The following is a 17,095-nucleotide window of genomic DNA, read 5'->3' as shown; positions in this document are numbered from 1 at the left end:
CAAGAGGATTTGACCCCCGCCACCGCGTGGACGGCGGGCAGCACGTGGGCAGGCACGGCCCTAAAAGCTTGGTATTTATCCGGAGTACACTTCACATCCGCTCCGTAAAGCTTTGTGGGCTTTGTTTTTTCGGTTGCTTTCATTCCCAAAGTGTGACAGTTGAGGAAGGGGCTGGTACCACAAGGCCTTCCTTTGTCTGCCCTCAGCCGGGGACGGCGCGGGGGGGGGTGGTGGTGTGCGTGTGACAGAGGCGTGTGAAGGGGGGCACCGTCACCGTCCCACAAAGAAAACCGCCATCGCCGCCTTTCCAGGCGCGGAGCCATCGCGATCCCGCCTCCCGYCGTCCTCCCGACACCGCGGCCCTGACCCACCGCCCGCTCCCCGCCGCCATTTACCGCGCCTCCCCGGGGCGCCCGCCTGGCCCGCTCCCGCCGTGCTCCCCCGCCGCGTCCCGCTGCCCACCTCTGGCCTCAGAAGTGCTGCGCCTCTCGGCCCGTGACCCCTCACAGCCCCAGGAACCCCCTGCCCTCCGCTCTCCTGGGGCCGCCGCCGCCGCCACCCTGGGCTCCGCCGCTCAAAATGGCGGCCGCGCTCGGGAACGCGACACCGCACCGCCTTCCCCCTCCCCCGCCCGCGGGCGCGCGCCGGGCCCGACCTGCCGCCGAGCGGGCCCAGACCCCCGCGCCCTCCGCCACCCCTCGCCCGCWGAATCCCCCTCCCGGGCGGGCCCTGCCGCGGCTCGCTCCGCCCGCCGGCCCTATCCGCTCACCGCGAGCYTCTCGCCAACCCCTCGCCGTGCCCCGGCAGCCGCTCGCGCCGGGCAGGACGCGCCTCCTTCCTCACTCCCGACTCGTCCGGTGGGCCCCACTCCTACGCAGCACCCACGGGCAGCAGAGCGTCCGGGCCGCGCGACTATCGCGATACCGCTCCGCGCGCTGCCTCACACCCGCCTGGGCGGTTCCCGCGCACGCGCGACTCGGGGGGCGAGTGGGGAGGGGGCGCTGAAAGGGAGCGACGGCGCATGCGGGGTAGGGGAGGGGGCGTCCCTGTCTCTTTCTTTCACCGCCTCCTTCACTGAGGGGCCGCCCCCGCGCGTGCGCACTGCCCCCTGCGTTACGCGTCTGCCGCCGCTCGTTTTGGCGCCAAGACGGGAGCGCGCGCGGCCTGAGGCGGGGGTGCGGCGCGCGCGTGCCCGGATATCCCCTCACGCCGCCGTCGCCTCACGGCAGCGGCAATGGCCGGGCGTGCTCGGGAGCTTCTGTCCCGCCCAGCCTGTCCTTCTCCCTCGGCGCAGCTTTGCGAAGGAGTGAGGATGAGGAAGGTTGCCCGGTGTGGGTGCACGCAATGGCTGCCCACGTCGTCTCAGCAAACCTAACGAGCCGGGCACGGTCCCGCCTCCCCCAGTGCGGGGCAGATCGGGCCGGCTGCTGTGGTGAAAGGGCCCGCTGAGGCGTTTAGGGGCTGGTGGCGAGTGAAAGGARTGAGAAGGTAGTGTCTTTACAAACAAACTCTGACTCTGGGATGAGATAAGGCTGATATTGGGAGATAGGAAGAAACAATAGGAAGGATTTGCATAGGAATTCCACTGATTGACTTATCTATGACTATGTAAATAAACTACCAGAGCAGAGACACAGAGATATAAATTGAAGGGGGGGGGCAATTTATGATAGAAGGGGGGTTTCATCAGGTGTTTCGGGGAGCCTGTAACTTTCAAGTACCTCAGCCAATGCGGAAAGAAAGAGGGAAYTGCAGCCGGGAAATTGGGATAAAAGGAGGCTGCGTCCTCTATGAATTGGAGAGATCCCATGGGAAATGCCCATGAGCTCTCCCTTTATTCATGAATAAAGTTGCGGGACTCCTCTGTCTCCTTTTTGGACATAAACCTCTGGTGCTTGTGGATTAATTTTCCTAACACGAGGGAGGATATAATATGTGTTTTAATTAAGAAAAAGTCAGTGTAGAGCGCCGGGGGCGCAGAAAGAGTCTCAGTCCGTGTCGGCGCTAGGAAGTGACGGGATGTGGTCTCTTGACTCCGCCTGCCGTCAGGGAAACATTAACTTGGAGTTCTGTCGATTGGGGTGAAACAAGTTAGAAAGTACCTTGCAGAACACAGCCCGCGGCTAAACAAGTGCACACGACAATGCAAATTCCAATTTTTACGGTTGATGCATTTACAAACCGGCCCTTTGCTGGAAATCCTGCGGCAGTTTGTCTGCTTGAAAATGTAAGTYAAGAAAACCTCAGCTGGTCTTTGAGGTACTGCAATGACATTTGGTATTCTGTACCTGGCCTGAGCAGTCAGCAGTGCATTAGGCTTTGCTTTCTTTGCTCGGGAGTTCTGCTYTTAAGACTTGTTTGCTGTGGCTCCAGGATACAGAGAAATTAGCGCAGGGGTACTTTCAAAACGATGACAACCTTTGAATTTTTTGTGAGCTTAAATACTTTATTAAGAAATAGRTTGGGTTTATTTTGAGTGAAGTCCAAAGTAAGGCCTAATTTCTTTAAGAATGAGTCAGAATAAAGATTTTGAAGGATTAATACGGATTCAGAGTGAAATCTGAAAAGTAATGCTGTAAAACAGAATCAGTACTCGGATTAAACTGTGGGATTTGGTTTTGGTGTGTGTTTTCTCCCGTCTTTTCTTTCATTTTTCCTCTTTCTCTGAAAAGAAAGTGAGTATAGATGTGGATATGAGTCTTGTAGCATTAGTGTGTCAGGTTCTGCTTTGGCCAAGTGGTTTTTATTGCTTCAATGTTGCATGGTAGTTTTGGTGCAGTTGACAGTAGTGAGCCTCTTCATCAGGGTGCTGTGAACAATGGGTGCTAATTGTTACTGGATTCTACCAAAAATAATTCTTAGCCTGGATTGGAAATACAGGCCTTGTATTATTTGTATAGYAAYTCTGATGARAAMTGTAAATATGAAAATATATGTAGCATAGCCAATGGCAATAGCTTATACTGGCAACATGAATCCTTTCTAGATGTTCCTATCTAAACCTCATATAACACTGCCTACTTCCCAGGTCAGCTAAAGGTATGACTGGGGACATCTCTCTTCAGAAGTATTTTTGGCCCTATAAAATTAAATACTCTCAAAATTATCTCTGCTTTAAAATTGTGAGTTTCTAATTGCATTTTTATAATAATTTTACTTTATCACACTAAGATATTGAGAGGCAAACTTACTTGCATGATGATTTTGGAACACAGACATTTATTTTTTTTTCTGCAGTTTCTGGAAGTAAAGGCTTTAGTGTCGCAGCTAAACCTGAGGTCCTAATTCAGCGTTTTGTTCTCGGCTGCAAGAAAGTGTGGTGCAGCCAGAAGCAAAACTTCTGTTCTGTGCGTCCTCCAGACTCTCAGCAGATGCTTTACAGAAAAAATCGGGAGAAATGRAGCAATGGCAAACCTAGCCTTTTCTGTGTTTCAGAGGTGCCACAGGATGGCAGTATTTCAATAAAGTTCCATGTTATTAAAAAAGAAAAGTTACTTTTAATAACATTTCTATTGTTCTTTGTTCTGGTTTAGGATCTTTACAGTAACTGACAGTGCTCTTCCTGGGATAAAGGACATGTAACTACTGTCAAACGTTAGAATGTTGTTTATGTACAGAATTCAKCCTGCAAGTACAACTCTAGTGTGCTAATCAGTTATTGTTTTGTGTCTGTAGTATGGGATTATTGGCTGAAAAGGATTAATTATTGAAGGAAGTAATTAAAGTTGAAAGGGCAAAGATTTATCTCTCAGAGGCTGAACCTGATCAGGTCCCTTTAGTACTTTGTTTCATTTGAGTTTCAATATATTAAAGATCAGATTCTCAAAGCTGGCCAGTCAGCATAACTGTGGGGAAAGAGCAGTGGAACATGGGCCATGGAGAATGTTATACAACCCCTGGGGCTTGGGTATCTTGGGATCAATGTTCACTGGCTTAAATCGACAGGCACTTAGTGAGCTCCAGCAGTTTGTTTGGTTTTTTTTTTTGCCCAGTTTATTTCCTCTCTGCTCCTACTGACTTAGCTTATTGTTCCATTTGTTTAAATAGTGGTGTCGAGGGCATAGCCATAAGTACTGACCATCCACATTGGTCCTTGCCAGCACTACAGACCTCTTGCTGGCAAGGATTTTTCAGAGTTRTAAAAAGGAAGTTGTAGTTATTTTTAGATTATGAAATAACTTTTCTGTGTGACTTTAGTAACAACTTAAGGAGATTTGTGTTCCTGGAAAGACTTGAGTTTATTTTTAGGTGATTTTATTTTCCACATAGTCCAAGAATTTGCAAGTGAATAGGARAGATATTAGAAATTGCTGTGTACCACAATTATTATCCCATTTTTATGCTTAAAGTTTTTTTTTAATGTCAGAAAATATTTAGAACTAAAATTGAATCTATGTTTTATTGTAATAGAARATTAAATTACTGTATTTGACAGAAAGTTTGATTCTGCATTTTTTGGCCTACTTTTAATTGGATTTGTTATTTCATCACTAGGACTTGGATGAAGATTTGCACCAAAAAATTGCCACAGAAATGAATCTTTCAGAAACAGCTTTCATCAGAAAACTGAAACCTGGAGATGACTTTACCAAAAGTTAGTGGTTCTTTTTACCTTCCAAAATATCTAACAAAGGAATGGAAAGACAGTGTGGGTACATTTTTATGGAATGGTGCTAATTTGAAAAACAGCAAAACAAAACCTTGAAGTTGTGATATATCTGAAGACTGTTGCATGTGGATTCTTGAAAKTATTTGTGCTCAAATTTATTTTACAATATAAACATATTTATTCATMGTTCAGACCATTTGTTTTAGTGCCTTTTACCATATAAGCAAATTGTATATAGACAAAAATGCTAAAAATTCTATGCAGRCATCTTTCAGTTAATATTTCCCTTATTACTAATGGCATCCTGGATAATTCCTTGTACAAGCAGAAGAACAGAGATGGAACATGCTCATTCCATTCATGTTGGGAGGCCATATGTAGATGTTGAGAGAGGAACTGGGGAGACACTGGGCAAGATAGAAAACATCAGACAAATGCAGGGTCCATTCAGACTCACTCTGTGGATTAGTTTTCAGCTGAATCAGTTTGCTGAATCTGCTCACTTGGCAGCTCTGTGGTGGCTTGAACCAAGGGGCTGGAACTCCGCTAGTACAGACTTAGATTCCATATTTATTTATAATTTCTGTTGTTTGATGGATTGTTCAGGAGTAGGATTTTGTACAGTCTCTGTAATTAAAAATATTAAGGATAGTAGTAACCATAATTGCTTCTGTTATTAATAAATTGGAATTTGTTTTAGGGTTAGACTAATAGCTTGGAGCAAGAAGTGATAATACATTCCATTTTTCATGTTAACACTTTGCCAATATGTTTAACACACTTATTTTCAAGTCATCCATATCTGACAGAATGCCAAATGCCAGCTTCTTTATTATTAAAGTGCTTTTAATACTAATGTACTGGTTTGTGACCTCAGACCCACACAGCTGCCCAAGAGGTGCACAGTTCTTTCAAAGGAATTTAGTCACTGAGCTACACCTGAGACTGTGTGTATTGAGGGGTGGTGGGAGTGAACCAGGAACATCAGAATGTCATTTGTCATCTGCTTCTGGAAACTGATTGGTGTAGTGAGGGCTCCTGGACACAGTGAATGTTTCTGCAGGCGTTCATGACCACTACATTTCATCTAATCTTAATTAAAGAAAAAAACCAAACCAATCAACTATGTCATTTTAGGGACACATGAATTTGTGAGAGTACTAAATGTCCCSTCAGTCTGAGGACAGCTGTATGTCTCAAGTGCCTGTGTAGGTGTTCCAGGTCACAGAGCTGTCTGTCTCCAATCAGGCATGGCATGGCTGGCTTCGTGTCCTCCTGCATCCAGCCTCAGCTTCCACTTGGAGCAGTGCATTAATGGCACTGAGCAGGCTCACAGCTGGGGTCTGGGCCAGCTCTCACTCACAGCTCTTCACTGCTGTGGCCATTAGTTTCCACCACAAGGTTTTATTGGGGTCCTATTAGTTTTCATTGGAGGGAGGACTGACTTTAATGCACTAATTTTTCACAGCGGCAATGACAAGAATTCGTTGTATTAAAACAAACAAAAAAATTTGTTACTTTTCCACTTTTAGTTGTGTTTTTATGGTMATTTTTCACTTAAAATGCAAGTGGAAAAGTTAAAGGATACCAAGTATTATACATCTGTGTTTCAATTTTTTTTAAACAACAARTAGAAATATGATTTCTAGTGAAAAGAAGGCTTAGTAGACATTAGATACTTTTACCAGACTTGACTGGTGGTTTAAGAAAACTAATTCATAACTGGGCTAGCTCTGGTACAGGTTCCATTATACTAACAAAGCCATCTATAATAYCTAAATGGTAACCCAGCCTGCAGGTGTATAGATAATCCTGACTATGCCTTCCAGGATTTCATAATACACAAGGGCATGGAGGCTGTATCTTCTAAATAAGACCAATTTAGGAAAAAAAAAAATCTGTGCAGCATGCGAAGGTTGTTTACCCAATTYAAAAGGAATAGCTGTTCAGAAAAATCTGCAAAATGGGTACCCTAGAAGAGTGTTTAGGATCAAAACTGATTGTAACATGCATTTTTATTAACTGAAACATCATAATTTTATATATATTGAGATAAAATGAAGAATAGACATCTTCCACTTAATAACACTAAATTAAACTTTATTTTWTCAAGGTTCCTGCTTTGGGCTCAGATGGTTCACCCCAGCCAATGAAGTTCCTCTCTGTGGTCATGCTACTCTTGCGTCAGCTGCTGTGTTATTTCATGTACAAAGTATGTTTACAAATGATGCATTTTTAGAACATTTACTCCTGATTAACATCTCTATGTAATGCAACAAAGGCAATTAAACATTCAGAACATTTGTAGAGCACAAATGGAGATACCCTGGAAATTGTCTTTTACAACTGCYCTGTAATTACAAGGTTGTAGTCTGATGCCTGCCCTTTGATTTCAATGCCCTATTATTACTCTTGTTTAAGAAAACTAATTTTGCTAAATATGCAAATGTCACCTGGGAGAGGTACAGTAGGATTTGATGAATAGGGAATATTGCTCTTTCTGTTAGAAGGACATTCCCATTCATTCTAGTCATGTGCAGGAAAGATGCCCTGACAATTGCTGTGTTCATCAGCAGATTTATTGAGTTAGTTGGGATTTTAACTAAGATTTTAAGTCTGCTCAGAATGCAGACTTACTCTAGATGTATTKGAGCTGCATAACTAGCTTTTTCTGAATATAGTGAGCTACTCCTAGAGCTATAATGATTTAGACTAMAATTCTTATGTTTGATAATGTTGCAATGTTCTCTTTCTAGAAAATACAAACTCAGTTCTCACATTTATGACATTGAGTGGGGAGTTAAAGGCCAGACAAGTGAAAGATCATATTGTCCTGGACTTGCCACTTTACACAGCCTACCCCCAGGTCAGTCAAAATTTTATTCATGATAGTCTTTCAAGGAAAGTATGTGTTTGTATGTGCATGTAAGTATATGCGTTTATCTATAGTTGCATAGATACATGCATATATATTCCATTTTTTTACAGTGTGTTTTTTTTTCTTCAGGAACTTAAGGAAGTGGAAGAATTAATAAAGGTAAAAAAAGAATTTATCAATTGTCTTAGAAAAAAATTTATAATTGCTTTTCTTATTTTTATCTGTTAAAATGGCTAAAAAATGGTGATCGAGCACTGCTTGATATAGCCCTTAATCTGAAACACCAAATTTCAAAGGTGTAATGACTCAGTAGGTCAGGGTATGTAATTCTTCAAAATGCTGCAGCTGAACCTGTATCTCCTGTTACCACTGACTGAAGTTTCAGTGGCATTTTCAGCCTTTTGTGTGCATGTGAGGGCAGTCTAATGTCCTTGCCCTCTTCGAGGTCCTGGACTTCTTTCCAAGCTGATGTATATGGAACTCTTAGCACCCCCCCACCCCCCCATATCCATTCATGCCCTTAGTGGATTTGCTTTTTTTGYTTCCATGTGCTTGAGGGTTGCTTGGAAGACCTTGTATAAGCCCTCTTCTATCAGGGTATGTGCTCTACAGAAATGTTAAGGAAATAATATTTAATATTCAAGTGATAATGTTTTTCTCTGTCTCCTTTACATTTTYCACCAGGCAGCTGTTGGTGACATGACTGTTCAAGATGTCCGTTATTCTCCTGACACAAAGAAACTCTTAGTCCGCCTCAGTGATACTTATGAAAGGTATCTTGCACTTCTTTAGTTTTTTAAATCAAGAATGCAGAAATTGAGTTGGTTTGTTTAATCTCTATTCCTTACATATTACGCTCTTTTATCTAGTTTTAAATCAGGTAGAGATTAAAAACCTCTGATGTAAAGTTCTGTGTTAAATGGTTATTCTCTTTTAATGCTAGTTTATTGAAGCTGCAAAGCTGAATAAGATCAATCTGAAATCTGATTTCAAGAGAAGGAGGTGTACAAAACAGTTTTGACAATGGTGTATTTCTCCCATCCATCTGAGTCGAAAAGTGATGCAGTAACCTAGCAGGAAGTTAGGAATCCTGCTTCAGTTCAGGGCACGTTGACTGAATGCCAGGGATTCTTACTTCCACTGGACTCTAATCTGCTTACATTTGCTTAACAGCACCATAAGTAGCTTTATAGAAGAAATTCCAATTTAAATTATTCCAAAGCATTTGTTAATCTCATCTGAATTTCRTTGTTAATTCAACATGGTTTATGTATATATGCTGCCAAAACACAACTTCTTTAATCAAGCCAAATTACTATTATTACAAACTTGATTTTTTTTGTCTAAATAAGGGTTAAAGTCTGGGATAGTGGGGAGATAGAAATATCCTCAGCTGAGTACTTATTATTTTCACTCTTTCAGACTATTTTTAGGGAGGCATCAAGACAGTTGTAGACTGCTTTAGAATGCCATGAAGACCTGAATGATGTTAGATATTTGCCTGCTCTGAAAGGAGGTGGATCATTTTGTACATTGTGTGTGAGGCAGTAATTCTTTCAATGATTAAAATGTTGAAACAAAGTGTGATTTTTATTTTGGTGGCTAACATTTCAGGATGCTTGTTTTCAGAAATAAATAGGATATGCATGGCTTGAGCTTTTGTCTATACTCACTTAGAGTGTATTAGATTCAGGGTGATTTTCTGCCAAATATCATTGGGAGGACAATGCTAGGAATCTTGCCTCCTCTAGTATTTTAGTATTGTTTTTGAATTGTAGAGAAAATGGTGCTATAGTTTGATTTTTCTTTTCAATACTTACATTCATGGAAAATGAAGAATATGGGCTATTAAAATTTAATAATTATATTCAAGGTCTGTGTTGGAACAAATGAAAGTGARTGCACAACACTTTTTGTCAGCTGAAAAGACAGGAAAAGTGAAAGGACTCATACTCACTGTTAAGGGAAATTCCAGTGGAAAAGGCCATGATTTTTACTCCAGATAYTTTGCACCTTGGTATGGAGTTCTGGAAGACCCTGTTACAGGTAGGTGTTTGTATGATAAGCGACTCATACTATTGTTTCAGTTCGATTAAAAGGTTCTTACTAAAATTCATTAATCTGTTTTTGTACTTTGGAGTATCTTATCAATTACTGGATTGTATGGATAGCTGGAGTTCTCATTAAACTAAAAACTTTAATGACTGAGGCCAGCTCATTCAGAAAATATCAAATCAGCTTCTTGCTGTCATTAGGCCAGATATTCTTGCGTCTTTTTCAGATCTTTTCCCTCAAGTATTCGTATTAGAGAAAAGTGAGGCTAGTTCAGTATTGGATGAGTATTGCAGTGGAAGTTTATATCCACTTCTACTTCTGTTCTTTTTATTGTGACGGTTTGGATTTTTGTTTGGGTTGTTTTTTTCCTGTTTTTTTCAGCTGAGATCTTTATTRTTGCTCTTCCCAGGCCTGTGAGAACTCAGCTAGCTGTATACTTAGGGCAGCAAGATTTGTTACTGTCTTACTGATGTTGCTCTCAGTGGCTGTGATGGTGATTGCTGCAGGGTGATGTTCTTTGCGTAGCTACCATTTAATCACTGGTTAATTATTAGTCAGCTGAGAGTTATGGCCAATGATGAATGCCCTCACCTAAGCAAGATTTCCATTGAAGCTAGAGGATCTGGAAGTAATACTGCTTTACCRTAAATAATTGAAATGATAAAGTTTTAATTCTCTCTGCTGGGCAAACTCTTGTGGTTTTTTCTATCCTAAGCACACGTGGCACTTGATTAATGATATTTACATTTTGACTATGATTACTCTGCAAAGTTGTGATTATAATTTAATTCTGTACTTTGTTTTCCAATTCCTTTTAAGGATCTGCCCATGCTGTTTTAAGCAGCTACTGGTCAGAGCAGCTGGGGAAGACAGAAATGCTTGGTAAGATAAACTGTTTTATTGCAAATCTGTCCATTTAGGTAAATCTACTCACTAGTAAAGAAGATGTTGTATTGCTACTGCAATCCAAACTGTAGCACTAACACCCTATTCATTCATCAAGCGGAAAAGATTATGTAATATTTTGTGTGTAAGGTAATCTTTGAGAAATTGCTTTGTTTCCTATCCACCACCGTGACACATCATGCCCCAAGGAGTTTGAAGTGTTGGCTTCATAACTCTACGCAGTTAGTTTTTGATCTTGGCTTTTGGATTTTAGTTCTCATGACCTTTCATCATAACTGAAGCTTGGCGGAGCTCAGGTGATGTTGTTTATATGTTTTGATTCAATCAATGAGATACTTTTATTAGATCATATCTTTGTTGTTAAGCAAGCAACTAAAGAACATGGTGGAAAAAAGCCCCAGGGGAAACTGTTAATATATGACAATACTAGATGAGGTGTTGGGTGACTCCTTGTTTCTCATGTTTCTACTGCTTTGCAAGAGAACAGAAGAACAAGAGAAGCAATACAAAATACCCTCATTTCCTACCTGGTTCCCCAAGAGGGGACAGGGGGCAATTCTGCACACAAGCCTTTGGTCCCATTTGGTTTAGAACAGAGGTTGGATACTTGATCTAATAAGGTTCTTTGTCCATGGAAGTGAACACTTTTCCAAACAAACAKCTACCCTGGATATAAGCCTTGCTGTATTTTGTCCGATGAATCTCGAAATGGATTTTCTTGAGGGTGCTAAGTCTTTAAAGAATCCACAATGAACAAGGCCTTCTCCATCATGGACTGAAGGAAAGGTTTAACRTTCTGTCCCAAAGATCTTGTCTTTACATTTACACCACACAATATCTGTGTTAGCTTAAATAATTTTGGGGGGGGAGCAGGAATCTCAAAAGTTTTTTTCTGAAGATGAGAAACTGCCTTTGGTAATGTGTCCTTACAGACTGACTGTTTCTCAGAAAATTTTGACATTTTTGGATTYTAATGTACAGTTTGATCCCTCCATGCCATCTCTAGCCACTGGTTCTTTAAGTACTCAAACAGATCAGAATTCTGTCTGAACTTACAGTTGACATTTTCTACCTGTTTTGCCTTTTCATGTATTTTCTATATACTGTCCTATTTGTCCTTTTAGAGAAACTATCTCAGGCAGCAAAGGCATTGGTGCTGTAATCAGCTTCCCTGATGTGTTTAGCACAAAACCAGTCCTAGCTGTCCATAAGATAGGTTTGTGTTGTTGGTTTTGTTTCTTTCTTTTCCTATGCCATGCATATATGTCCTCAGACTTCTGTGGTAGAAATCATACAAAATTGTTTTAAATAGGCTAAATTAATGTTTATGAGAAAGAATTTTTCCTTGCATGTGTCTGAGAGGTATCAGGTACTACTGGGCAAATTCTGTTACTAAAGAGATTATTTGGAAAAGATAGTTGGTATTCAAGGACATTCCATATCCCCAAATATTAATAAATAAAGCACCTTTGGACTTTTTAGAAACCTCTGTGGTAGCTTCTGTAATATCCGATACTTTTWTTGCAAGAATAAAAGAAGAATTTCTTCCATAAAATGAAGGATCTGTTAGTTCCCAAATAGATTATGTATAAAATAATATAAAAGTGAGGAACACTGAATCTATTGTCAGATCTCTCTGGCTATTGAGCCCTGTAGGAGGAGGTCAGCTGCAGCTCTGCTGAAGCATCAGACTTAATTTCCTGTGTTTGGGTTCTCTTCCTACTTTTTTTAGACTAATTGTCAAACAACAGAGGATTTTCCAGTACTTTTACAAGGTGAAATACTTTATGGTCTTTTTTGAAGCTGGGTACATGTCCTTGACTTTAAGCTGCGRGTTCAATCAGTATCAGTCCTTGCCTTTCATTTGAGAAGTCTCTGCTGTGTATAAAAATTACCATCTCTCCTGTGAGACATACTGACTCTCATGGTGGCTAATGAATGCAGGCTATAACAACTGCGTATCCAGCCCTTCACATTGTTTTCACAGTTTGAAGGTAGCATTTATAAACACACATAAGGAATTCCATATAACCAAACAAATTAGAGAGGACTTCCCAAATTATTGTGATGAGAAGGGKTTTATCCAGGACAATTTTTAATCTCAAGTTAAGGTACAGGAATCTTGCTATACCTGTTTATTTCAGACAACTGTAGTAAATTGTGGGCAAATTTGTTTCTTGTTGCTGCATTTAACTTCTCTGATTCCTTTCAGTACAGAACAGGTTTATAGCATTTATGGGTTGTTTTTTGGAGGGCAGAAAATAAACAAAAAAACCCCACCAATAATAACTAGAACAGCAAAATACAAAAAAAGCCAGAAGAAGTTGCTGCTTTAAGGTACAATAAATCTACCTGTGTTTAAGTTTTTATTTATTTGAATTCTCATGAARTCAAGAGTTTTAATTGCAGCTTTCCTAATTTCCAAATAATCTCAACATATAGATTGACAACATCAAGTTTATGCACAAGTGTAATATTTCTCCCAAGAAAGAGTGTTCCCTCCATCAGGTACCAGATTTTCCACCTTTTTTCGTAAAATTAAAAAAAAAAGTTTTGGACATCTTAACTTCACTTTAGTTAAGGAACAAGTGCTTATTTCATCATTCCTCTATAGGGTTTAGAAATTCAAGCAAAATATTAGTGATTTCTTAAAATAAATATTATTACAAGAGTGTCACTTCTTCCTGAGTTGRTGTCATTCTGATGACATGAAGAAAATCTGTCAGCAGTGGTCATTGAGCTACATCTAGGCTGGTAAGAGGCTCCAAAACAAGAGCATAATGTCAGTACAAGGCCACCAGCTGATGGGTGAATGCCTGGTGTGTCATACTGTGATATCAGCACACTCAATCTCACAGGCCTTTTGGCTGCTCCTGAACTTTCTTCTGTGTCAGGTTAATCCCAGCAGAGTCCAGAGCACTGTGAGTTCAGCTGCTACATGTTGTTTCTACAATTCTACAATTGCTATTTTTTTATAGTAAATATGTATAAAATCTACATGTATTATGAAGTATTCCTAATAAATACAGACATGGAATAGGCATGCAACAACTTTGTGATCTAAAAAGAGAGTGCACATCAGAGATGCCTGAATGCCTGCAGAGGCACTGCAGTTAAATTAAATGCTCGAGTTATTGAAATGTTCCATGCAGGGCTGTTCACTCTTAGACATAGTGTGGAGTATCAGTGCTTTTGTGTGAGAGAAGGAATAGATCATATTTTTCTATGAGCTTGGCTAAAAAATTCCTTTTGAGGGTTGTTTTTTGTTTTTCTTCTGCKTTGGAAGTTTCTKTAAAAATAAAATAAAATAAACCAATATCAAAACAATCTCAGCAATCCTGACATGAAAGAGCCAGTACTGTTCGAGTGTTTGAAGAAGAAGAAACCATACTCAACCAACCTTTGAAGAGTTGAAATWATTAATCTCTTTTATTTAAATCTGCTGTCATGTTGGAGTGGAAGAGCTTAGCTGTGTCTCCACACCTGACAACAACTGATCAATTTTAGCATGGTCTGGATCTCTTAAAAGTCTGTAATRTTCAGCTGAAACATTACTCTGTTCATAGGTGGTGTTCTGACAGGTTAAAAACAGTAACATGTGGTTCTATAAATGGAAAAGAACAGAAAGTATCAATCTCAATCTCTAAATAGCTCCTATTTCCACTCTTTTGGAGTGCTTGCTTTACCTGGGAATCTAATATCCTGATCAAAGAAGAGCTTTCTTATCAGCAGTGGCTGAGAAATAGTTTTGAAGCATACAGCATATATGCCATCAGAGAGCCTGTGTTCTGTTGAGATATGAACACAATCTCTATCCAGTTRACAAATTGTGAATTTGAGAGGAAAAATGTGCCCTTTAGCTTTGGGCAGCTTCTGGAACAGTTGGAARTTCATTGAGTTAGGAGACTGAACATTAATGCCTCTTTATCCATTTATAGCGTTCCACAAAAGSAAAACTGCTTAAAACTCACACCTTTTCTAAATACCATCTGTACCAGACCATTTTCTGGGCAAATCATTGTGCAGCTAAAATGAGTGCTGAAACAAGTTAGAGACTCCACATGCTAAGTGAACATTATCATCCCACCTGTGTACAACTCAACAGCTCAGGWAAAAGCTTAGTTCTCTAATTAATTACAAGCAGAAGTCTGGTCCTACTTCAAATTTATCCAGTTGTATTAAATGATTCTTAAGGATTCTATAAATCAGTATAAGAATTTGGTGTCAGTTTGTGACAGCTCAAACAGCCTCCACATTTCTTTGTAGACCTTTGCCACTTCCCTTTGTGAGCTTATTCACCCTCTAGCCAGGCACATTGTTTGAATGTAGTAGCACTTTGGATGTTCAGGACCAGTAAAATGGTGTTCATTCTCATGAAAAGAATGCTTGCTGTTCTTCCTTCTTCCCTCCAAAAACTGCATCCCATGAAGGGAGAATTCAAGACTTCTTAGRTACACAGAAGAAACTTGATTTGCTAGAACAAAGCAAACTATTCTTCACTGCTTGTATTCAGTTTTGTCAGACTCAATAGGCAAGCTGGAAATACACCCTCAGCAGACCTTCATCCCTAAAGGYATTTCATCCAGGGTGTCCCTGGTCCACTGTTTGCCCTGGTGCTGCGTGCTTTCTGGAGCCAGAGGCCTTATTTCCTGGAGKTTTCATGGATTTTTAAATAATTTGTGACACACGCTGTTTTTTTAACTGTGGGTTCTTGTTTCTGTTTAGCTTTTCAATGTTCGCGCCGTGGAGGAGAGTTGAAGATTTCTGTGCGCAATGACGGAAGAGTTGATGTTGCGGGGCAAACTGCTGTTGTATTAAAAGGAAACCTGACTGTCTRAAGGAACTGACACTAATCTCCCTCTCACTGATCACTAATCTTCATGTTAGTCTGATTATGCTGAATTTATCTCTGCTCTAGGCAGTGAATCACTACTGCTCTCTAAAGTCTTTGATTACTCACTCTCCATTTTAAAATAYTGCTTGAAATTACTCACTTCTGATCTTCAAGATCCTTGCTATTCTTCATAGTCATCTTGCTAYTTCCTATGTACACTGATCTATGAAAATGTTGGAGGACAGCTTTCTTGTTTTTCTGCTTTTAAGTGGTTCCTCCCTTCATCTCCAAATTCCATGTTAGAAGCACTTACTGCTTTCTGGATTAAACTGTAAACATCTGTTTGATAAAATAATCAAACTTCTCCCATGCTGCTAATTTTTAATGAAAGTTGAATTCATTAAAAAAAAACAAACCTTTCTCTGCTATATATTGAAATGACACTCATGTTCATTAACTTACTTGAATTAAAATATGAAAACATGTAAGTGGTTTAGAAATGTGCCTTTTGGTTCTCTTTTATGAACAATGTTTTTCAAAGTTGAATGGTATTGCCTTTGATCATAGCACTGCTGCTTATTCAATACTTTTAATTAAAGGTTTAGTAGAAAGATTTGACAGATGACRTTGTGATGCACATAAAGCTGATTAAAATCTGAAAGGAAACTTCATTATTTCATTGTAATGTCAGTCACTTTTCAAAATCTGAAGATTTTCTCCTAAACTAAAAGTTTCTTCTGTAAWCTTCATCAAGTGTACTGCTTCAGATTTTGTTGCCCTGATGTAGTCTTTCACAGTATTTATTAGGAATATGGAACTTTCAGTTACTCTACCTATAACTGTTTTCCTTTTCAAACCCCCTCTGTCCTAAGCTTTGCTTTAGTTTTTTCTCTGTGCAGTATTTCAGAGTGAAGTGTTTTGAATTCAAAAGACACACTATGGGAACAGCTGGATATCATCCCTTCATAAATCATGAGGAACATAGTTGTGCTAAGTTCCCYTTTTTCCTTTTATTTTGAATTTTATCAGAACTTTTTACTTCCATCTTCCTGAAGTCCACGTAACTGGACTAGAAACAGTGTGAGAATCTTAGGGTTCATTTAAGTAAAAAGTTCTCCTGCAGCTACACGGAACTTACCAAAAATGTGGTTTAAATGCACTACTCAGCTCAGGGACTAGGGGGGCAGCAAAAGGAATCTCCAAATGGCAATGCATGCTCTTCCCCTGTATTCAGTCTTGCTGAAGTTCATGGAGCTGAAATATGATTTATAAACATGGGCTCGTGATCAGGTGTGAGCCACAGCCATGGAGGCAGCTCAGCAGCATGGCAGCTTTAGCCTTGGCCTCCTCACAGCTTGGATTGTTCCCTTTGTGGCAGGGACCTGCATCTTCTGGAGCAGCAGTGCTGCAAGCTTGTGGTGCTGCATTTTGTTCTTCTTGCTGGCTTAGGCAGACTGAATCTGGCCCAYAATCAGAGATGCTTTGGGATAAAAGCCTTCCCTAACAATACAGATGAACTAAAGAATCAGTTATTGTTCACCCATCCACTTTTAACAAATAGACAGTACAGTTTCGTGTTTTTTTTTTTTTTTTTACTCAAGAGGGCTAATAAATAACAAGGCCCATGCATTTTAAAGAGACTTGTTAGCTAAATTTCCTGACCAAACTAATATCTTTGCTGCTTAAAGCATTTTTTTTTTGTAGTTTACTACTACTCTGTCTCTCTTTTCAGGATAGAAAAATCACCAGAGCTCAGGTGGGAGGCTATTCAGTAATGTGTTTGTAATCAACATATTAGTTAATCAGCCATGAT

At 40.2% G+C, this 17,095-nt stretch overlaps 2 protein-coding genes across 6 annotated transcripts in view; one reads left to right on the top strand and one right to left on the bottom strand.

The window, feature by feature from the left end:
* Positions 1-1,019, bottom strand: part of HNRNPH3 (heterogeneous nuclear ribonucleoprotein H3) — a 6,153-nt gene extending 5,134 nt beyond the window's left edge. For 2 of the 4 annotated variants that reach the window (XM_057377821.1, XM_057377823.1), the window contains exon 1: positions 770-1,018. The gene's annotated coding sequence lies outside the window, so the exon portion shown is untranslated. Of the gene's footprint in view, positions 1-462; positions 580-769 lie in introns of those variants that run through there. The other 2 variants (XM_057377824.1, XM_057377822.1) reach the window with 2 other exon arrangements.
* A 395-nt stretch (positions 1,020-1,414) lies between these two features.
* On the top strand, positions 1,415-15,983 carry PBLD (phenazine biosynthesis like protein domain containing). 2 transcript variants are annotated; one of them, XM_057377827.1, is given in 9 exon segments: positions 1,415-1,488; positions 4,495-4,594; positions 6,723-6,821; positions 7,366-7,475; positions 7,617-7,646; positions 8,172-8,260; positions 9,361-9,533; positions 10,362-10,424; positions 15,174-15,983. In XM_057377827.1, coding segments are annotated over 8 exon segments (747 nt in total). In that variant the 5' UTR covers positions 1,415-1,488; positions 4,495-4,533; the 3' UTR covers positions 15,296-15,983.
* Positions 15,984-17,095: the final 1,112 nt, after the last annotated feature.

Source organism: Malurus melanocephalus, unplaced genomic scaffold (genome assembly GCF_030028575.1).
Source record: "Malurus melanocephalus ecotype Western Australia unplaced genomic scaffold, MMel_1.1 scaffold_327, whole genome shotgun sequence".
NCBI classification, from domain to species: domain Eukaryota; kingdom Metazoa; phylum Chordata; class Aves; order Passeriformes; family Maluridae; genus Malurus; species Malurus melanocephalus.
This window is presented reverse-complemented; position numbering and strand designations above follow the sequence as displayed.